Source organism: Dryas octopetala, chromosome 2 (genome assembly GCF_963921425.1).
Source record: "Dryas octopetala chromosome 2, drDryOcto1.1, whole genome shotgun sequence".
NCBI classification, from domain to species: Eukaryota; Viridiplantae; Streptophyta; class Magnoliopsida; order Rosales; family Rosaceae; genus Dryas; species Dryas octopetala.
Genome location: NC_141367.1, coordinates 19,120,086 through 19,135,285, shown reverse-complemented (window position 1 = coordinate 19,135,285; position 15,200 = coordinate 19,120,086). Strand labels below are relative to the sequence as shown.

General features: G+C 36.8%; 2 protein-coding genes across 3 annotated transcripts; one reads left to right on the top strand and one right to left on the bottom strand.

Annotated features, from left to right (window-relative positions):
- The first annotated feature begins 415 nt into the window (after positions 1 to 415).
- On the top strand, positions 416 to 3,155 carry LOC147293769 (uncharacterized). The gene is made up of 2 exons (XM_086231125.1): positions 416 to 2,776; positions 2,988 to 3,155. Exons 1-2 carry the CDS (start codon positions 416 to 418, stop codon positions 3,153 to 3,155), a joined length of 2,529 nt encoding a protein of 842 aa, XP_086087251.1.
- A 4,021-nt stretch (positions 3,156 to 7,176) lies between these two features.
- On the bottom strand, positions 7,177 to 11,223 carry LOC147293768 (cadherin EGF LAG seven-pass G-type receptor, putative (DUF3527)). Of its 2 annotated transcripts, XM_086233199.1 has the most exons (4): positions 10,727 to 11,223; positions 10,437 to 10,517; positions 8,130 to 9,999; positions 7,177 to 7,641 (listed from the first exon to the last, which is right to left on the bottom strand). In XM_086233199.1, exons 3-4 carry the CDS (start codon positions 9,858 to 9,860, stop codon positions 7,456 to 7,458), a joined length of 1,917 nt encoding a protein of 638 aa, XP_086089325.1. In that variant the 5' UTR covers positions 9,861 to 9,999; positions 10,437 to 10,517; positions 10,727 to 11,223; the 3' UTR covers positions 7,177 to 7,455. The 2 variants fall into 2 exon arrangements, with proteins under 2 accessions (XP_086089325.1, XP_086089324.1); XM_086233198.1 differs by lacking the exon at positions 10,437 to 10,517.
- Positions 11,224 to 15,200: the final 3,977 nt, after the last annotated feature.

The following is a 15,200-nucleotide window of genomic DNA, read 5'->3' as shown; positions in this document are numbered from 1 at the left end:
AAGATATAGAGTGATGAAGAGGAATAATACTGATGGATAAGATTTGGAGTAATAAGTGTTTCAGTTACTGTGCATGCATTTAGTTGTGTATTTAAGTTTCAGTTACTGTCCATGCATTTAGTTGTGCATTTAATTTAATGTTTTGTGTGAGTTATTTTGCATTCATGTATCATCCAAGGGTCACATCTAATAGTCTAGACTCTTGAGCTTACTGATTCTACAACTATGTAAGGGTGGCTTGTACCCTTAGTTAGGCATTCTCAACTTCCAGCAAAACCTTATCTAAAAATCTCTCTTTGAGAGTTTCAATTTCCTTGTGGATTCAAGGTTTCCCTAGCAGAATACGGTGTTATTCTTCTAGTTTATTTTCTATCCTGCATCAGTTGGTATCAGAGCCTCGTCATTCCTTGGTCTGATGACTAACTCACAAAACAATGGCAATTCCTTTGGCGACGGTGAGCGTGAAAGAGAGGCTCTTACAAGGGCTGAGTTTGTGGAATTCCAACAACAGACCCAGCAGACATTACTCAACATTCAAGCAGCTCTTGATCGGTTGGCGGTGGATCCGAATAATATTCAGGGAAGAAGAAATGTTCGAAACAATAGGCAAGACAATAATCGAGGCCCTGTGCATCGAAATCAACGTCAAGTATTTGATGAAAATTCCAGCGATGATGAAGATTATGCAGAAGATTTATTTGGGGAACTGGAAGGGGAACATGGTCCTCCAAGACGTAATAATCAAGGTCTAAATAGAGACTACCGTATGAAGATTGATTTACCCAGTTTCAATGGGCACCTCCATATAGAGGATTTCTTGGATTGGCTGAACGAGGTAGAGAGATTCTTTGAATATATGGAGATTCCTGAAGAAAGAAAAGTCAAATTTGTTGCCTACAAGCTGAAAGGTGGAGCCTCTGCATGGTGGGAACAAGTTCAAATGTCACGAACACGACAAAGGAAGACTCCGGTGAGATCTTGGATGAAAATGAAGCGGCTGTTGAAAGCAAGATTTTTACCCCCTGATTATGAACAAGTTCTTTTCCAGCAGTATCAAGATTGTAAGCAGGGAAGTAGAACTGTTCAAGCCTATACTGAAGAGTTCTACAGATTATCATCACGCAATGACCTTATGGAAACTGACGCACAACAAACAGCAAGGTATATTGGTGGTTTACGTCTGGCTATTCATGATAGAGTTAATTTGCAGTCAGCCATTACTTTGGTAGATGCTGTTAATTTAGCCACAAGGGTTGAAACACAGCTGGATAGATCCAAGAATCAAGTGTTTCGAGGTTCTCCATTTGACCAGTCACGATCCATGGCAAGTAAAGGAAAACAGACTTCCTCACTGCAACCAACCAGCAACCCTCATCGGGAAGCTGGTGCCAGTAGTGGCTCTTTGCAGAAATCTGAAGCAACTAAGCCCCGTAAAGAGATGTCTCAAGATCCCTATGCAAAGCCTCGGAAGGATAAGTGTTATAGGTGTGGACAATCTGGGCATTTCTCTAACCATTGCCCTCAAAGACGGACTGTTAATTTTTTAGAAGCAGAAGAAGGAGACGAAGAGCAGTCACAAGATAATTTCGAAGAAAATACAGTTACTTATGAAGAAGAGGATGTGACTAGGGAAGATGAAGGCAAATTATTTGAGAGATCATTGGTTATCCGCCGGTTGTTGCTGGCACCAAAACAAGAAGAGCCGCCTCAACGACATAATATTTTCAAGACCCGGTGCACAGTGAATCAGAAAGTTTGTGACGTGATCATTGATAGTGGCAGCAGTGAGAACATTGTGTCCAAGACAATGGTGGAAAAATTGGGTTTAAAGACAGAAAAACATCCCACACCTTACAAAATTGGTTGGATCAGGAAGGGGGCTGAATCAAAGGTAACTGAAATTTGTCCCATTACTTTTTCAATTGGGAAGCATTATGTTGATAAAGTAATTTGCGATGTGGTTGAAATGGATGCATGCCATATGATTTTGGGAAGACCATGGCAATATGATGTTGATGCAACCCATAGGGGGCGAGACAATGTTTACATTTTTATGAAGGGAGGACAGAAAGTTGTTTTGGGGCCAATGAAAGACGAAGTAAAATCCAGCAAGCAAAGAAAGTCAGTATTTATGGTGAATAATGATGAAGATTTCTGGAACGCTGAGATTAAAACAAGTGGCAGGGTTTATGCACTTGTAGTTCAAGGGAGTTTGCCCAATGCATCGTGTAAAATTCCAGATACATTGCAGCCCTTACTTATGGAGTTCAGTGACCTTATCCCTGATGAGCTACCTGCAGATTTGCCTCCTATGCGAGATATCCAACATGAGATTGACTTTGTGCCCGGAGCTAGCCTTCCCAATCTTCCTCATTATCGAATGAGTCCAAAAGAAAGTCAGATCTTACAAGATCAGGTGGAAGATCTGATGAAGAAAGGATTAATAAGGGAAAGTATGAGTCCATGTGCTGTCCCCGCACTCTTGACACCAAAAAAAGATGGCAGTTGGCGTATGTGCATTGATAGCAGAGCCATAAATAAAATTACAGTAAAATACCGGTTCCCCATACCAAGATTAGATGATATGCTTGACAATTTATCCGGATCTAAGATCTTTTCTAAGATTGACCTGCGTAGTGGGTACCATCAAATTCGTATACGACCTGGAGATGAATGGAAGACAGCTTTTAAGACAAAAGAGGGGTTGTATGAATGGCTAGTAATGCCATTTGGGTTGTCCAATGCACCAAGTACCTTCATGCGGGTAATGAACCAGGTATTGAAACCATTTATCAGTAAATTTGTCGTTGTATATTTTGACGATATCCTGATTTATAGTCGAGGTGAGGATGAGCACATGTCACACTTGAAAATGGTGCTCAATGTTCTGCAAAAAAAATAAATTGTATATTAATTTGAAGAAATGCAGCTTTATGACCCCTTCTCTAGTATTTTTGGGGTTTGTTGTTAGTGGTGATGGAATACAGGTTGATGAAGAGAAAGTTAAAGCAATTCGTGAGTGGCCAGCTCCTAAAACCGTGCGAGAAGTTCGAAGCTTCCATGGTTTAGCCACCTTTTATCGGCGGTTTGTCAAAAATTTCAGCAGCATCATGGTTCCAATAACTGAGTGCTTGAAGGAAGGAAGGTTCCAATAGGGTAGTGAGGCAGAACAAAGCTTTGCAATGATAAAAGAGAAGCTATCAACAGCACCAGTCTTGGCCTTACTAGATTTTGACAAGCTATTCGAGGTGGAATGTGATGCTTCAATAGTTGGAATAGGTGCTGTCCTCACACAAGAGGGGAAACCAGTTGCATTTTATAGTGAGAAGCTTAGTGATGCACGAAAAAAATGGTCTACCTATGAGCTGGAGTTTTATGCAGTTGTTCGAGTTCTTAAGGTATGGGAGCACTACTTAATTCAAAGGGAGTTTATTCTTTATACTGATCACCAGGCCCTGAAGTTTATAAACAGCCAGAACAAGGTAAATCGCATGCATGGTAGCTGGATTGCTTACATGCAGCGATTCACTTTCTCATTAAGGCATAAATCAGGACAGCAAAACCGTGTTGCTGATGCTTTAAGCAGGAGGGCTTCACTCCTTGTGACCATGCGTGCTGAGGTCATTGGCTTTGACTATCTCAAGGAGTTGTACAGTGAAGATGAAGATTTTTCTCAAGTTTGGGAGAAGCTACAGTTGGGTCAAGCAGTGGATAATATGCATATTCATGATGGTTACTTATTTCGAGGTAATCAGTTGTGTATCCCTAGAGGGTCGTTGAGAGAACACTTAATTCAAGACTTGCATGGCAGCGGATTAAGTGGACATTTTGGAAGAGATAAGACAGTGGCTCTTGTAGAAGAAAGATACTATTGGCCACAATTGAAGCGGGATGTGAGAAATTTTGTGAAAAGATGTCCAATTTGTCAAGTTGCTAAAGGACAATCACAAAATACAGGTCTCTATATTCCTTTACCTATTCCCGAGGCCCCATGGGAAGATTTGTCTATGGACTTTATTTTGGGATTACCCCGAACCCAAAGAGGAGTGGATTCAGTGTTTGTTATTGTTGATCGATATTCGAAGATGGCACATTTTGTTGCTTGCAAGAAGACTGCCGATGCAACTAATGTCGCCAACCTATTCTTTAAGGAGATTGTTCGTTTACATGGTGTTCCTAAATCCATCACTTCAGATCGCGACACTAAGTTCTTGTCTCATTTTTGGAGAACGTTATGGCGGAGATTTGATACATCACTTAATTTTAGCAGCACAAGTCATCCCCAACCTGATGGCCAAACCGAGGTAGTGAACCGAACCTTGGGAAATCTGATTCGTTGCATTTCTAGGGACAAACCAAAGCAGTGGGATTTGTCTTTAGCACAAGCTGAGTTTGCATATAATAGCATGGTTAACCGTTCTACTGGGAAGTCTCCATTTGCTATTGTTTACTGCCATCCACCAAATTATGCCTTGGATTTGGTTCCTTTGCCCAAGCTACCAGGCAAAAGCATTGCTGCAGAAAATATGGCGGAAAGAATTTCATCAATCCAAAAGGAGGTCCGACAAAATTTGGAGATAGCAGCTCACAAGTACAAAGAAGCTGCTGATAAAAAGAGACGTCGGAAGGTTTTCAAAGAAGGTGATCTAGTAATGGTTTACTTACGCAAAGGACGGTTTCCTGTGGGCACTTATAATAAACTGAATGACAAAAAGTATGGTCCTTATCAAATTACGCGAAAGATCAATGATAATGCTTATGTTGTCGACTTGCCAGATCACGTGAACATCTCCTCTACGTTCAATGTGGCAGATTTGTTTGAATACCATCCTCCAGATGAAGCTGACAGTTCTAGCAACAACTCGAGGTCGAGTTTTTCTCAAGCAGGGGAGAATGATGAAGAGGAATAATACTGATGGATAAGATTTGGAGTAATAAGTGTTTCAGTTACTGTCCATGCATTTAGTTGTGTATTTAAGTTTCAGTTACTGTCCATGCATTTAGTTGTGCATTTAATTTAATGTTTTGTGTGAGTTATTTTGCATTCATGTATCATCCAAGGGTCACATCTAATAGTCTAGACTCTTGAGCTTACTGATTCTACAGCTATGTAAGGGTGGCTTGTACCCTTGGTTAGGCATTCTCAACTTCCAGCAAAAACTTATCTAAAAATCTCTCTTTGAGAGTTTCAATTTCCTTGTGGATTCAAGGTTTCCCTAGCAGAATACGGTGTTATTCTTCTAGTTTATTTTCTGTCCTGCATCATAGAGTATGCCCAAAAATCAGCCGTAACTGATGCCCATAAAGCAGCCCAGAATTTCGCTCGCTCCCAAAGAACTTCCACTTCAACCCCCTTATAATCATCGAAAATTCTTCTGTTGCGCTCCATCCGTAAAACCCAAAAAACTGCCAGCAACAAGCAGCTCCACAAGGTTTTAGCTTTTTTCCCCTTCCCGGGCCTGAAAGCAGTTACTCAAAAGCTCAGAACATTTAGAAACACAAAAGGAAACAATTACACATAAATTATTTGATTTAAAACTAAAGAATGTAGAAACTGAAACTTATTAAATCCACATTCATTAAAGAATGTAGAATTTGCTTTTCTGTTTGATAACCAGAGTCTTATGAAGGTTTGCTAATCAAAATGAACTAAGATTCCACAATTAAAATTCATTTAAAAAATTTGATGTTAATGATACTTAAATTTGATGTTAGCCACCCAAAAAAAAAAAAAAGGAAATTCTTTAACAGATATAATAAAAAGCTAAATCGTAGGACAAAAAACAAGATAAATCAGATTGATTCAATCAACATAATTAACCAAACCTAAACCCTTGAAACCCTACAATTTAGAACAATATGGAAATTACCAACTTTTTTTTATTACAATGAGCGTACCTTGGCAACATTGGTTTCAATGTGTTCATGTAACGCCATCTATCATCTCTCCTCACTTTCCACTCCCTTTCCCATCTCTATCTTTACTTAAAAGAAGAAACCAAAAATAAAAAGATTAGCCCAAGTAAGCATGTTCAAATAACAATTTATCATCCCTGCTTCTGACTTCTGACTAACTGTATAACACGAACTATCAGCAATGATCTTATGATACCATAGAGGGGCAAATTTCTAAAGGAAATGATCAGCCATGAACTCATGACATAAAACATTTTCATAAGCAGGTTTAATATGCACATTATTATGTTAAAAAAAACAAATATATGCACATTATTAAGCTAAAAGTAGATCAACAATTGAGACATATAAGAGTTATCCAGAATTCTTGACCTGCTTCTGTGTAGATGCAAAATGAATTTTCCAGAAGTCTTATACTTACAGTAATCATACAGGATAGAAGTCAATGGTGACCTGCAAGTTAATCCCATATACTTCCAGAGTGTTCAAGGTCCTATTGAATAAGCTTGAAGTTAAATCTCTTTCTTGTTCTTTTTCTCTTTAGAGATTCGCTAAGTGGATTAATTGTATTGTTGTCCTCCTTGATTTTCTATCAGTACAGATGTGTGTGTGTGTATGTGTGTGTGTGTGTGAGTTTCTGCGTGATTCCTTCTTTTCTATTATTTTTCCTGGTCAGTAATGGATGCTAACCTCAAAAGCATTCTCATTATTTTTCTTTTCTCTATCTTGGATAGGAAATATGAAGTTAAGTGAACATGCCTTAGAAAACATAACAAACAAACAAATAAAAGAATAACACACCTAATTAAATTGCTGTCATCTTTTAAAATTGCTCACTTTCATGGTTTGATATGACATGGTTAGAAGCTATTGGTATGTTTCTCACCTTATCTTGTGATTATGAAGGGGATTGCTGACATAGTTACAGCTAGACAAGTAAAACAAATCCAATATGTCAAATGTAAGCCCTGTAATTAAAACACGTCCCAATTACAACAAGTAAAAAGAGAAAGGAAGGAAAGGTCCAGGGAAACTTACTTTGTGAAGCACAAGAATGATGCATTCCACATAAGAAGACAATTATGAACAAACTAGTGTTGACCAGAGCAAGAATGTTGAGAAGCTGTAAATGCTCTAGATGGAGTGGAGGTTGACAGAAAAAGAAAATCAAAATTACAATAGTAGGTTTTGGTCTAAGGATGGAATTCCAGTTCAGATTAATCTACAACAAAACTATAAAAATACCAATTTCAGTGTTTTTAATTGCCCTCAAGATCATTTTCTATGAATTTAACTATACCAAATCTTGTACATTCAACACTAGAAGCAAATTACAAGGGTTTCTGGTTTAAGAATCAAGGGATTAAAACCCAACCAGTACCAACTAACCTAGAATCAGAAAACTGTCTGATATCACTATAACAGGGTAATCAAAAGCCATAAAACAGAGCAGAAATCATCATGATTCCAAGTATAAATACATATATTGTAAATTACTTACTGTTGTATACAGTAAGAGTGTTACAAAGACTATAAGTTTCAACCCTGGATTTTGGTACTTAAAACTCCTGTACATTTGGGCTGGAGAGTGGGACTCTGTGTATGGATAATTGCTACTGCAATTGAGAAAGACTGCAGAATGGACAGAGTTGGTTGAAAATGAACAAAATACAAACCGTCACGGACATTCAGCATCCTTAATGTGGGAGCACCATGCATTGAACCCTGAAGAATTTGAAATGAGAGATAAATATCTTTGCTCAAAAAGTTAAGTACGAATAAAAAATTCAAATAACAACAATAGATTAGCATGTGATAAATTATTCCTGAAATCATTTCAACATCAACCAAAATATCGTAGCCTTGCAAAGAATCAATGTATTGTGATGGAAATATTAAATGCCAAGTTTCAGTACCTATCAGCTAAGTCATAATAGCATTTCATTCTTCTTTTTCAAGCCACAAAAAAATATTGCACATCTATCTTATTGCCAAAAACAATATCATTTTTTCAGATTATGTATAACCTCAATAATGAGAAATTGAAAGACAGCAGAAGAGCCAGAACAATGAGTCATCAAGAGAAACACAGGATGTACAAATTTTGTAAACATGTATGATGGCGTAAGCCAATTTTAATACTTGCTCAATAAAATTTCTATTTCACATTATACATTAAGGGGGTGGGGGAGAGAGATAGAAGATTGGGATACCTGTGTATTTAAATCAAATGACTTGCACTCCCCCTGAGTGTCTGATTGAGACAAAATGTCTTCTTTGTTTGATGTGGTTTTAAGTACTGTGAGAGGGCACCCCATGTCCCAACCACCACAGTCACAGTGTCCACCAGATCTCCATCTTTCAGTAAGACTTGAAGGACCACCATTTCTGGTTCTTGGCCCAGCATGAAGACCTGCTGGGATTAGAACATTCATACTTGTAGAGCAATCACCATTATTTCGACAACATTTGAAAGGTGTTGAGGGTTCCACAGAGTCAATGGTCTTCTTGACCCCAACCTTCTTTAGAAATTTCAAACCCCAACCTCCAGCTTCCTCCTTACGATTATCAGGGAGATGATCTTTCACAACAATGGCAGCCAATTCAAAATTCGGAGGGAGATGATCTTCTAACAAATTGGGTACACCTAGAGCATCTTGATTGTTGCCTGTGTCTAGGCATGATTCCTGAGAAGAATTTTCAAGTATGGAACTCGGTCCACTCAATTTGGAGATGGTTTTTTGTTTGGATGAATGACTTGACCTGAACACTTTCACTACCTTCTTTGATAACCCCTTACTTTTCCTGAGATTATGGCTGGAAGTGTGCACCTCAATACCACCACCAAATAAAATGAACTGAGTCTCCATGATCTTTGACTTGTTTGAGCAGAGGGAGACCATATTATTCACCTTCATCTTACCGACAAGGTATGACTCACTATCACGAATCTCATGGTCCTTTTGGCCACCCTTTCCCGAATGGAACAAGTATATATAGTCCAGAGTCTTGTCCTCTTCAGACTCAACCTTCCACAAGTTGGCTACATAGACCTCCCTCTTTTCATCTGTGGAGAACACAAAATGAGGATCCCCTCCCTTCCACGTGCATTGGAGCATTCCTTGAGAAACAGTGGCAAGAGTAGGAGAAGATTGAGCGGAGCATGTAGAGTTTGTGCTACACATAGAAACAAGCCTTTTGTGGCCAGTATCAGATCCATTTTTATGGCTTCCCTTAATTGGTGTTTTCTTTTCAAGCTTCGGTGAAGGAGAGAAACTTAATCCACCAGGAGACTCTGTGAAATCATAGCATATTGAGCCTCTGTTATCATTCGAGTTTATTCTTCCGAAGTCTGCATTGCTACCCAAGGGGCCCAATTGGTGAAACAAAGGGCTTTTCAATATATTTATCATGCTCTTGCTGCCCATAACTGTACCTACAATCCACCGTCCTGCAGGGCTTATGACTACACTCCCACCTCCAGCTGCCAATGGACATTCGAAAACAAAACTAGCAGAATCATATGTATCTCTACTTCTAATTTTGGTCACATTCAAGCTGTCTGACAAAACACCCATATTTGCAGAGCTCAAATTCACAGATACATTGCATTGGGCAGCTTTGGATGCACTAATATGGATCAATTCCATACATCGACGACGAAATCTTTCATCTAAGCTCAGTATATGCCTTGGAATCCTACTGTCCAAGCCAAGAGTACTTTGAAACAAGGTACTTTTTGTGCAACATCTACTAATTTGTGAACGCTTAACATTTAAAGTTAGGGCATGCTGTGGATTTGCCCATCTGACCAACCTTTTCAACTTTGACCCAGAGGATTTTAAAGTACCTTCTACTGATAATTCTCTCTCCTTGCTCAATGTATGCAATGAATCCTCTTTTCCCTGGTGATCTTTCTGAGCATTTACAAATTTATCATCCATCTGCTGACCCCAATTAAATAACGCACATTAATGGTAGATAACTTCTTTCTCTATATTCTGCCTCAAATGGAATCATATAGATTGTTGGTAAACAGAATTACATAACTTCTCCCCGTCCAAGTCTTATCTTACAAGAATCCTGAACAGTAACACAAGCGTCAAGCGGTAAGCACAAGTCATCAAATTGCAAAAGTAAGAAGATAATAATTGGAAGAAATCCAAAACAAACATGTCAGAGTATCAATGAAATAATTATCACCCAGAAGTTTTGGAAATAAGTCCAGAATTTGGTGGAAGTTTTGGAAATAAGTCCAGAAATTGGTGGAAGCTTTGGAAATAAGTCCAGAAATTGGTGGAAGTTTTCAGATACCATGCTTGGAAGATTGTTTTCAAAATCTGAAGCTTGAAGCATCAGGCTCCAGGCATAATCGTAAACAAGTTTGTTTGGAGGTTTTTAATTATTTGTAGTACTTACCAAGACCAAATACAATAAATCTTCCAACTTTGCCTTGTTGGCTTAAATTAAGTTTTTCACTAATCCAAAACAGGAACAAGCAAGAAATATGGAATACATACAAAAACACCACCCCCCATAAATCTCACCAACCCAACTTAACTCCTCGTCTCCAACTGTTTACTGTACTTCCTTTCCAAAAACTGAGAAAGAAGAAGACAGACTGAAAAGATTCAATCTTACCACCATATAATAATAAAACCCAGAAAGGAAATTCAAACATACATTAGAAAAATCACAATTAAAGCCACAAAGTAACCATAAAAAACAACAAACAGACACCTAAAGTTCAAACTATTTTAAAAAATTAAAAGAATATAATAAATGCTAAAAGACCAACTTTTTCTCTTACCTCAAGAATGGGATCCAAGAAGAATTAAGAAGCACAAAAAATGAGATGCACCCAAATACGCAAACACCCACAATCAAGCAGCTGATGGGCAATACATTCAACACCCAAAGTCTTTTACTCCACAAACTTTGAGCTTATCAACCTATCCCCAAGAACTTTAAAACAAAGAAAACTGAAAGGTGAATAGGGGAACACAAAAAGGAAAGAAAGAAAGAAAGGTGGGCAGTGAAGAATAACCAAAGGAGCACATGGAAAAGCAAGCAAGATAAGCAAGAGCCACCACCACCACCACTAATGAGATTACACGACTCACAAGTCACAATACTAGGTTCCAAACCAAACCCTTGTGTTATTTTTATTTCCAAAGAAAAAGTGGGTTAGACTGAGTGAGTGACTCTGTCTTAGACAGACACCATTGAAGAAAGAGAGCGAGAGAGTGACTGAGTGAGTGGAAAGAAAACTGAAAACTGAACCAAGAGAAAAAGTAGCGGTGGAGTGGTGGAATTAAAATGGGCTCGTAAGCCACGTTTTATGGGTTGAATATTGGTTGCTACTTGTTGAGAAGTGACAACCAAGTCCGGGTTTTAATTGTGGGACCCACTCCTAACATATTCTTGCGTTTTCTATGCCAATACGGCAATACCCATCGGTCCCAAAAAAAAAAAAAAGCCAATACCGATTGACCGAGAAGTTTACACAAAAGTAGATGCGTGATAAAAGGTTTGTAAATTTTATGCGCCTTGTTGATTTTGTGTTAAAAAAAAAAAAATTGCAGAATTTCAATTTAGACACATAACTATATAAGCTATTTCAACGGGGTCCATGAATTTTAAAATATTTCAAATATACACCCGATCTATTATATAAATTGAAAAATGAATTTCTGTCCATTGATTCGTTGAGATATTAGTTAAATGACAGCTTGACTTTTGCTGACCGGGATTAATTGGCGACGTAGCGCTATCTCAGCAAATATTTCTCGCCAAATGAGCGACACGAGCCCACAATTTAATAATAATAGAGAGAGAGAGAGAGAGTTTGTGGGCCCGTGTCAGGGGTTAAGTGGACTCATGTCGCTCATTTCCCGCCAAATGAGCAACACAGGTCCACCTAACCCCTGACACAGGTCCACAATTTCATCATCTCTTTCTCGCTCGTTGAACACAAGTGAGAGATTTATATTCGAATTTGGGGGAAAACGTGATGTTTTTTGGAGACTAAATGGTCAGGAGAGTGTTCGATGAGCGGGAAAGAGGTGATGAGTGTGTGGGCCCGTGTCAAGTGGACATGTGTTGCTCATTTGGCGGGAAATTTATGCTGAATTGGTGTCACGTCGTCAATTAATCCCTGTTAGCAAAAGGCAAGCTAACATTTAACTGATCTCTCAATAAATTGATGGACGGAATTTCATTTTTCAATTTACATAATAAATCATGTGTATATTTGAAATATTTGAAAGTTCGTGGACCCCGTTGAAATATCATGTATAGTTATGTGTCTAAATTGAATTTATGCCAAAAAAAAAATCTTAAGGCATGGCATGAAACATATGGGACACAACGTGAGTATTAATAAGAAATGAGTACGACAAGAAACACAAATGAGTTTAATTTAAATAGATTCAACTAGCATGACACTACCCATTATCAAATGGGTAGTGCTAAGGAAATTATGTCTTTATATTATTTAGTGTATCATCTCTTTAATAGATGTGAGATTCACCAATATAAATGGAGCTCATTTTTATTAAAAAAATGATACACTAGATGGTACAAAAAAATGATCTCTTAACATTTTTCGTTGACAATATTAAATGAATCTAAATATTTTTTGTGCTTGTGAAAATTTGAACTTAAAATATTTCAATTTACACTCCCATGGCTCCATGCCATGTTCACCTTTAATATTGATTTTGAGAGGGTGGGAAAGGAACGGGGGTTCGTGGTGAGCTGGTGCGCATGATACTGATGGCCAGGGAAACTCCCCAAATTGGTGAGGGCAAAGACCAACTGCTACTACTACTACTACTAGCCAAATAGGAGAAAGACACATCAGCTAAATTGCCTCTATTTTATTGTTTTTGTTGTAATAATTATTGTTTTTGAGCAATTGGGTTTTATTCCAGACACATTTTGTTTTGTTTCTTTGCTTTTGGATTTTGATTCGAGAGAGAGACATGTGAGAGAGAGGACAAAGAAATGGGATGACGTAGGAAATGGTCAATACATACATACCTCTACTCAACTGCCAATCTACATTACATTCTCTTATTTTTTTCTGTTTATTTAATGCCTTCATATTCTTCTCTCCTACTTATTTATTATGCCGGCCGCCCGGAGAAACGGAGAATGAGATCGGCAATCACCTCAAATATTTATTTCCAGCATTCAAGGTTGCAAACTCGCAATCATAAAAATAATTAATTTATGGCAACCAAACTATAAATAAATAAATGAATTTATGGACCCAATTAATAATAAATGTAATAAGGTAGCGGTTGATATTATTGTCTTTCAAAGTCCGTTTTTAGTATTTGGCCAAAAAAAAAAAGTCCGTTTTTAGTATTCTTTGTGCATAACTGCATATCATTTTTTTTATCTATGATATTTAATTATTTATGGATGAAATCAAAATCAAAATTTTTTAAAATGATTTTGAATTTGAGACTTTTCTAATATGAGAAATGCTATCTGGTTATTTGTCTTCTCATTTCTACCTTCTTCATCGACTTCTTCTTTATTATTTTTATTCCGCAGTGTAGTTTTATGATCGTAATCGTTTATCTTTTAGATCGACCTTTGAAAATCATTTTTACAAAAAATCAGTCAAATCAGACATCATTTGGTCATGTAACTGTGATCAAATAAACAGACGATTTTAATAATAGTTAGATTCACCGTTTCTTTATTTAATAATAGTTACATAATTAAACGACTTTCGATTTAGTTAATTTTTTTACAGAGATATCTTTAAAGGATGATCTAAAAATTGAACGGTTTCAATCATAAAATTATACTACTGAACAAAAATAATAAAAAAAAATATTGGAAGAAAAAATAGAAAAGAGAATATAGATAGCATCAAGAGAGTTAATTGATTCACGATAAGTATGTTTAATGTTGGCTTCAAGTGTATTAACTTTTACCCGCTTAAAATTAAGATAAATCATTTGGTGGCTACCAAAAGTCTTTGATAAAGAATTCAAGATAATAAATAATTTATGCATACTCACAAGTTGAAGTGTTGAACACTCGATCTAATGGAATAATTTATCAAAAGAAATCTAATGGGATAACAAAATTAAAAAAGCCTCTCCATATGCATTTTTCACTACAAATGGTGGACTAGTTCTCCAATCTTCTCCATTCATATGGCAAATGGAAATGAGTTGGATTCGGCTTCAATTCGATGAACTTATAGGCCTAGCTCACGGGTTTTTTCCTTTCTTTCTTTTTTACTCTCAACTAAATAAAAATGGAAATAAATTATAACCTCCTAACCTTAAACACATTTAGTAATAAATTGAAAAATTAAAGTTAATATATATATAGTAATCAAGCCTACTTTCTACTCGTCCATTTTTTTGTCTTCCACACCTTACAATTTCTATTCTTATTATAACTTTCATACATCTTTTCCACTATACTACACATGCATCGGATGGATATTCGGATGTGCATGTATTTATCTTATATCTTATAATAATGAAAATTAATAAACTAAAGAAAGAACTTTTTATGACTCAGAGCTTGAGTTGTCACAGCACATGACCAAGAATTACCACTAATCACAACTTAGGGACCCTCCCAATGTACAGAAGTTAATTGTTTACATAATTACAAAAAGACTGAATTAATCCCACATAACAGCTGCAATGAAAGCTAGGAAATGCATACAGTAAGTTGTTGAATATAGTTGGTGGGAATCAAGTTTTAATTTCTTAGTAATAGTGAATATATAGTAATTAATCAGACCAAAACAAATATATCTATATATATAGTAATAGATAGTGGTTGGTAGGTGGTATCTACTATTTCTGGCTAGCTAGGCCAAATTTCCGCAGGGGAATTATGGGTGTATAGAGATTAGTGAGTTTAATGATCAAAATGTATCACATCCCCACTACCACTACTAGAATTTATCAGATGTTGCCAATCTTGGTTCTTATGGCATCTCCACTATCTATCATATATGTTCATGTGCATGAGAATCTTTCATGTATAAATTTTATTTATTTATTATGTTAATCAATAGTACAGGAGAATATTGTTTGTCAACCATTATCTTATCCATGAGAGTAGGCTATGCATGTGGAAATTGTTACATATTCAAATTTTTTTCTTTTAGGTTACACAAAATGGCCTGCAACTATAATATATTTCGATCATCATCTTATTCATCTCATATCACTTCATTCTTCATTTAAAACTTTAATTGAGCGGTCAAAGACAATTAATTTTAAGTATTTTTTTTC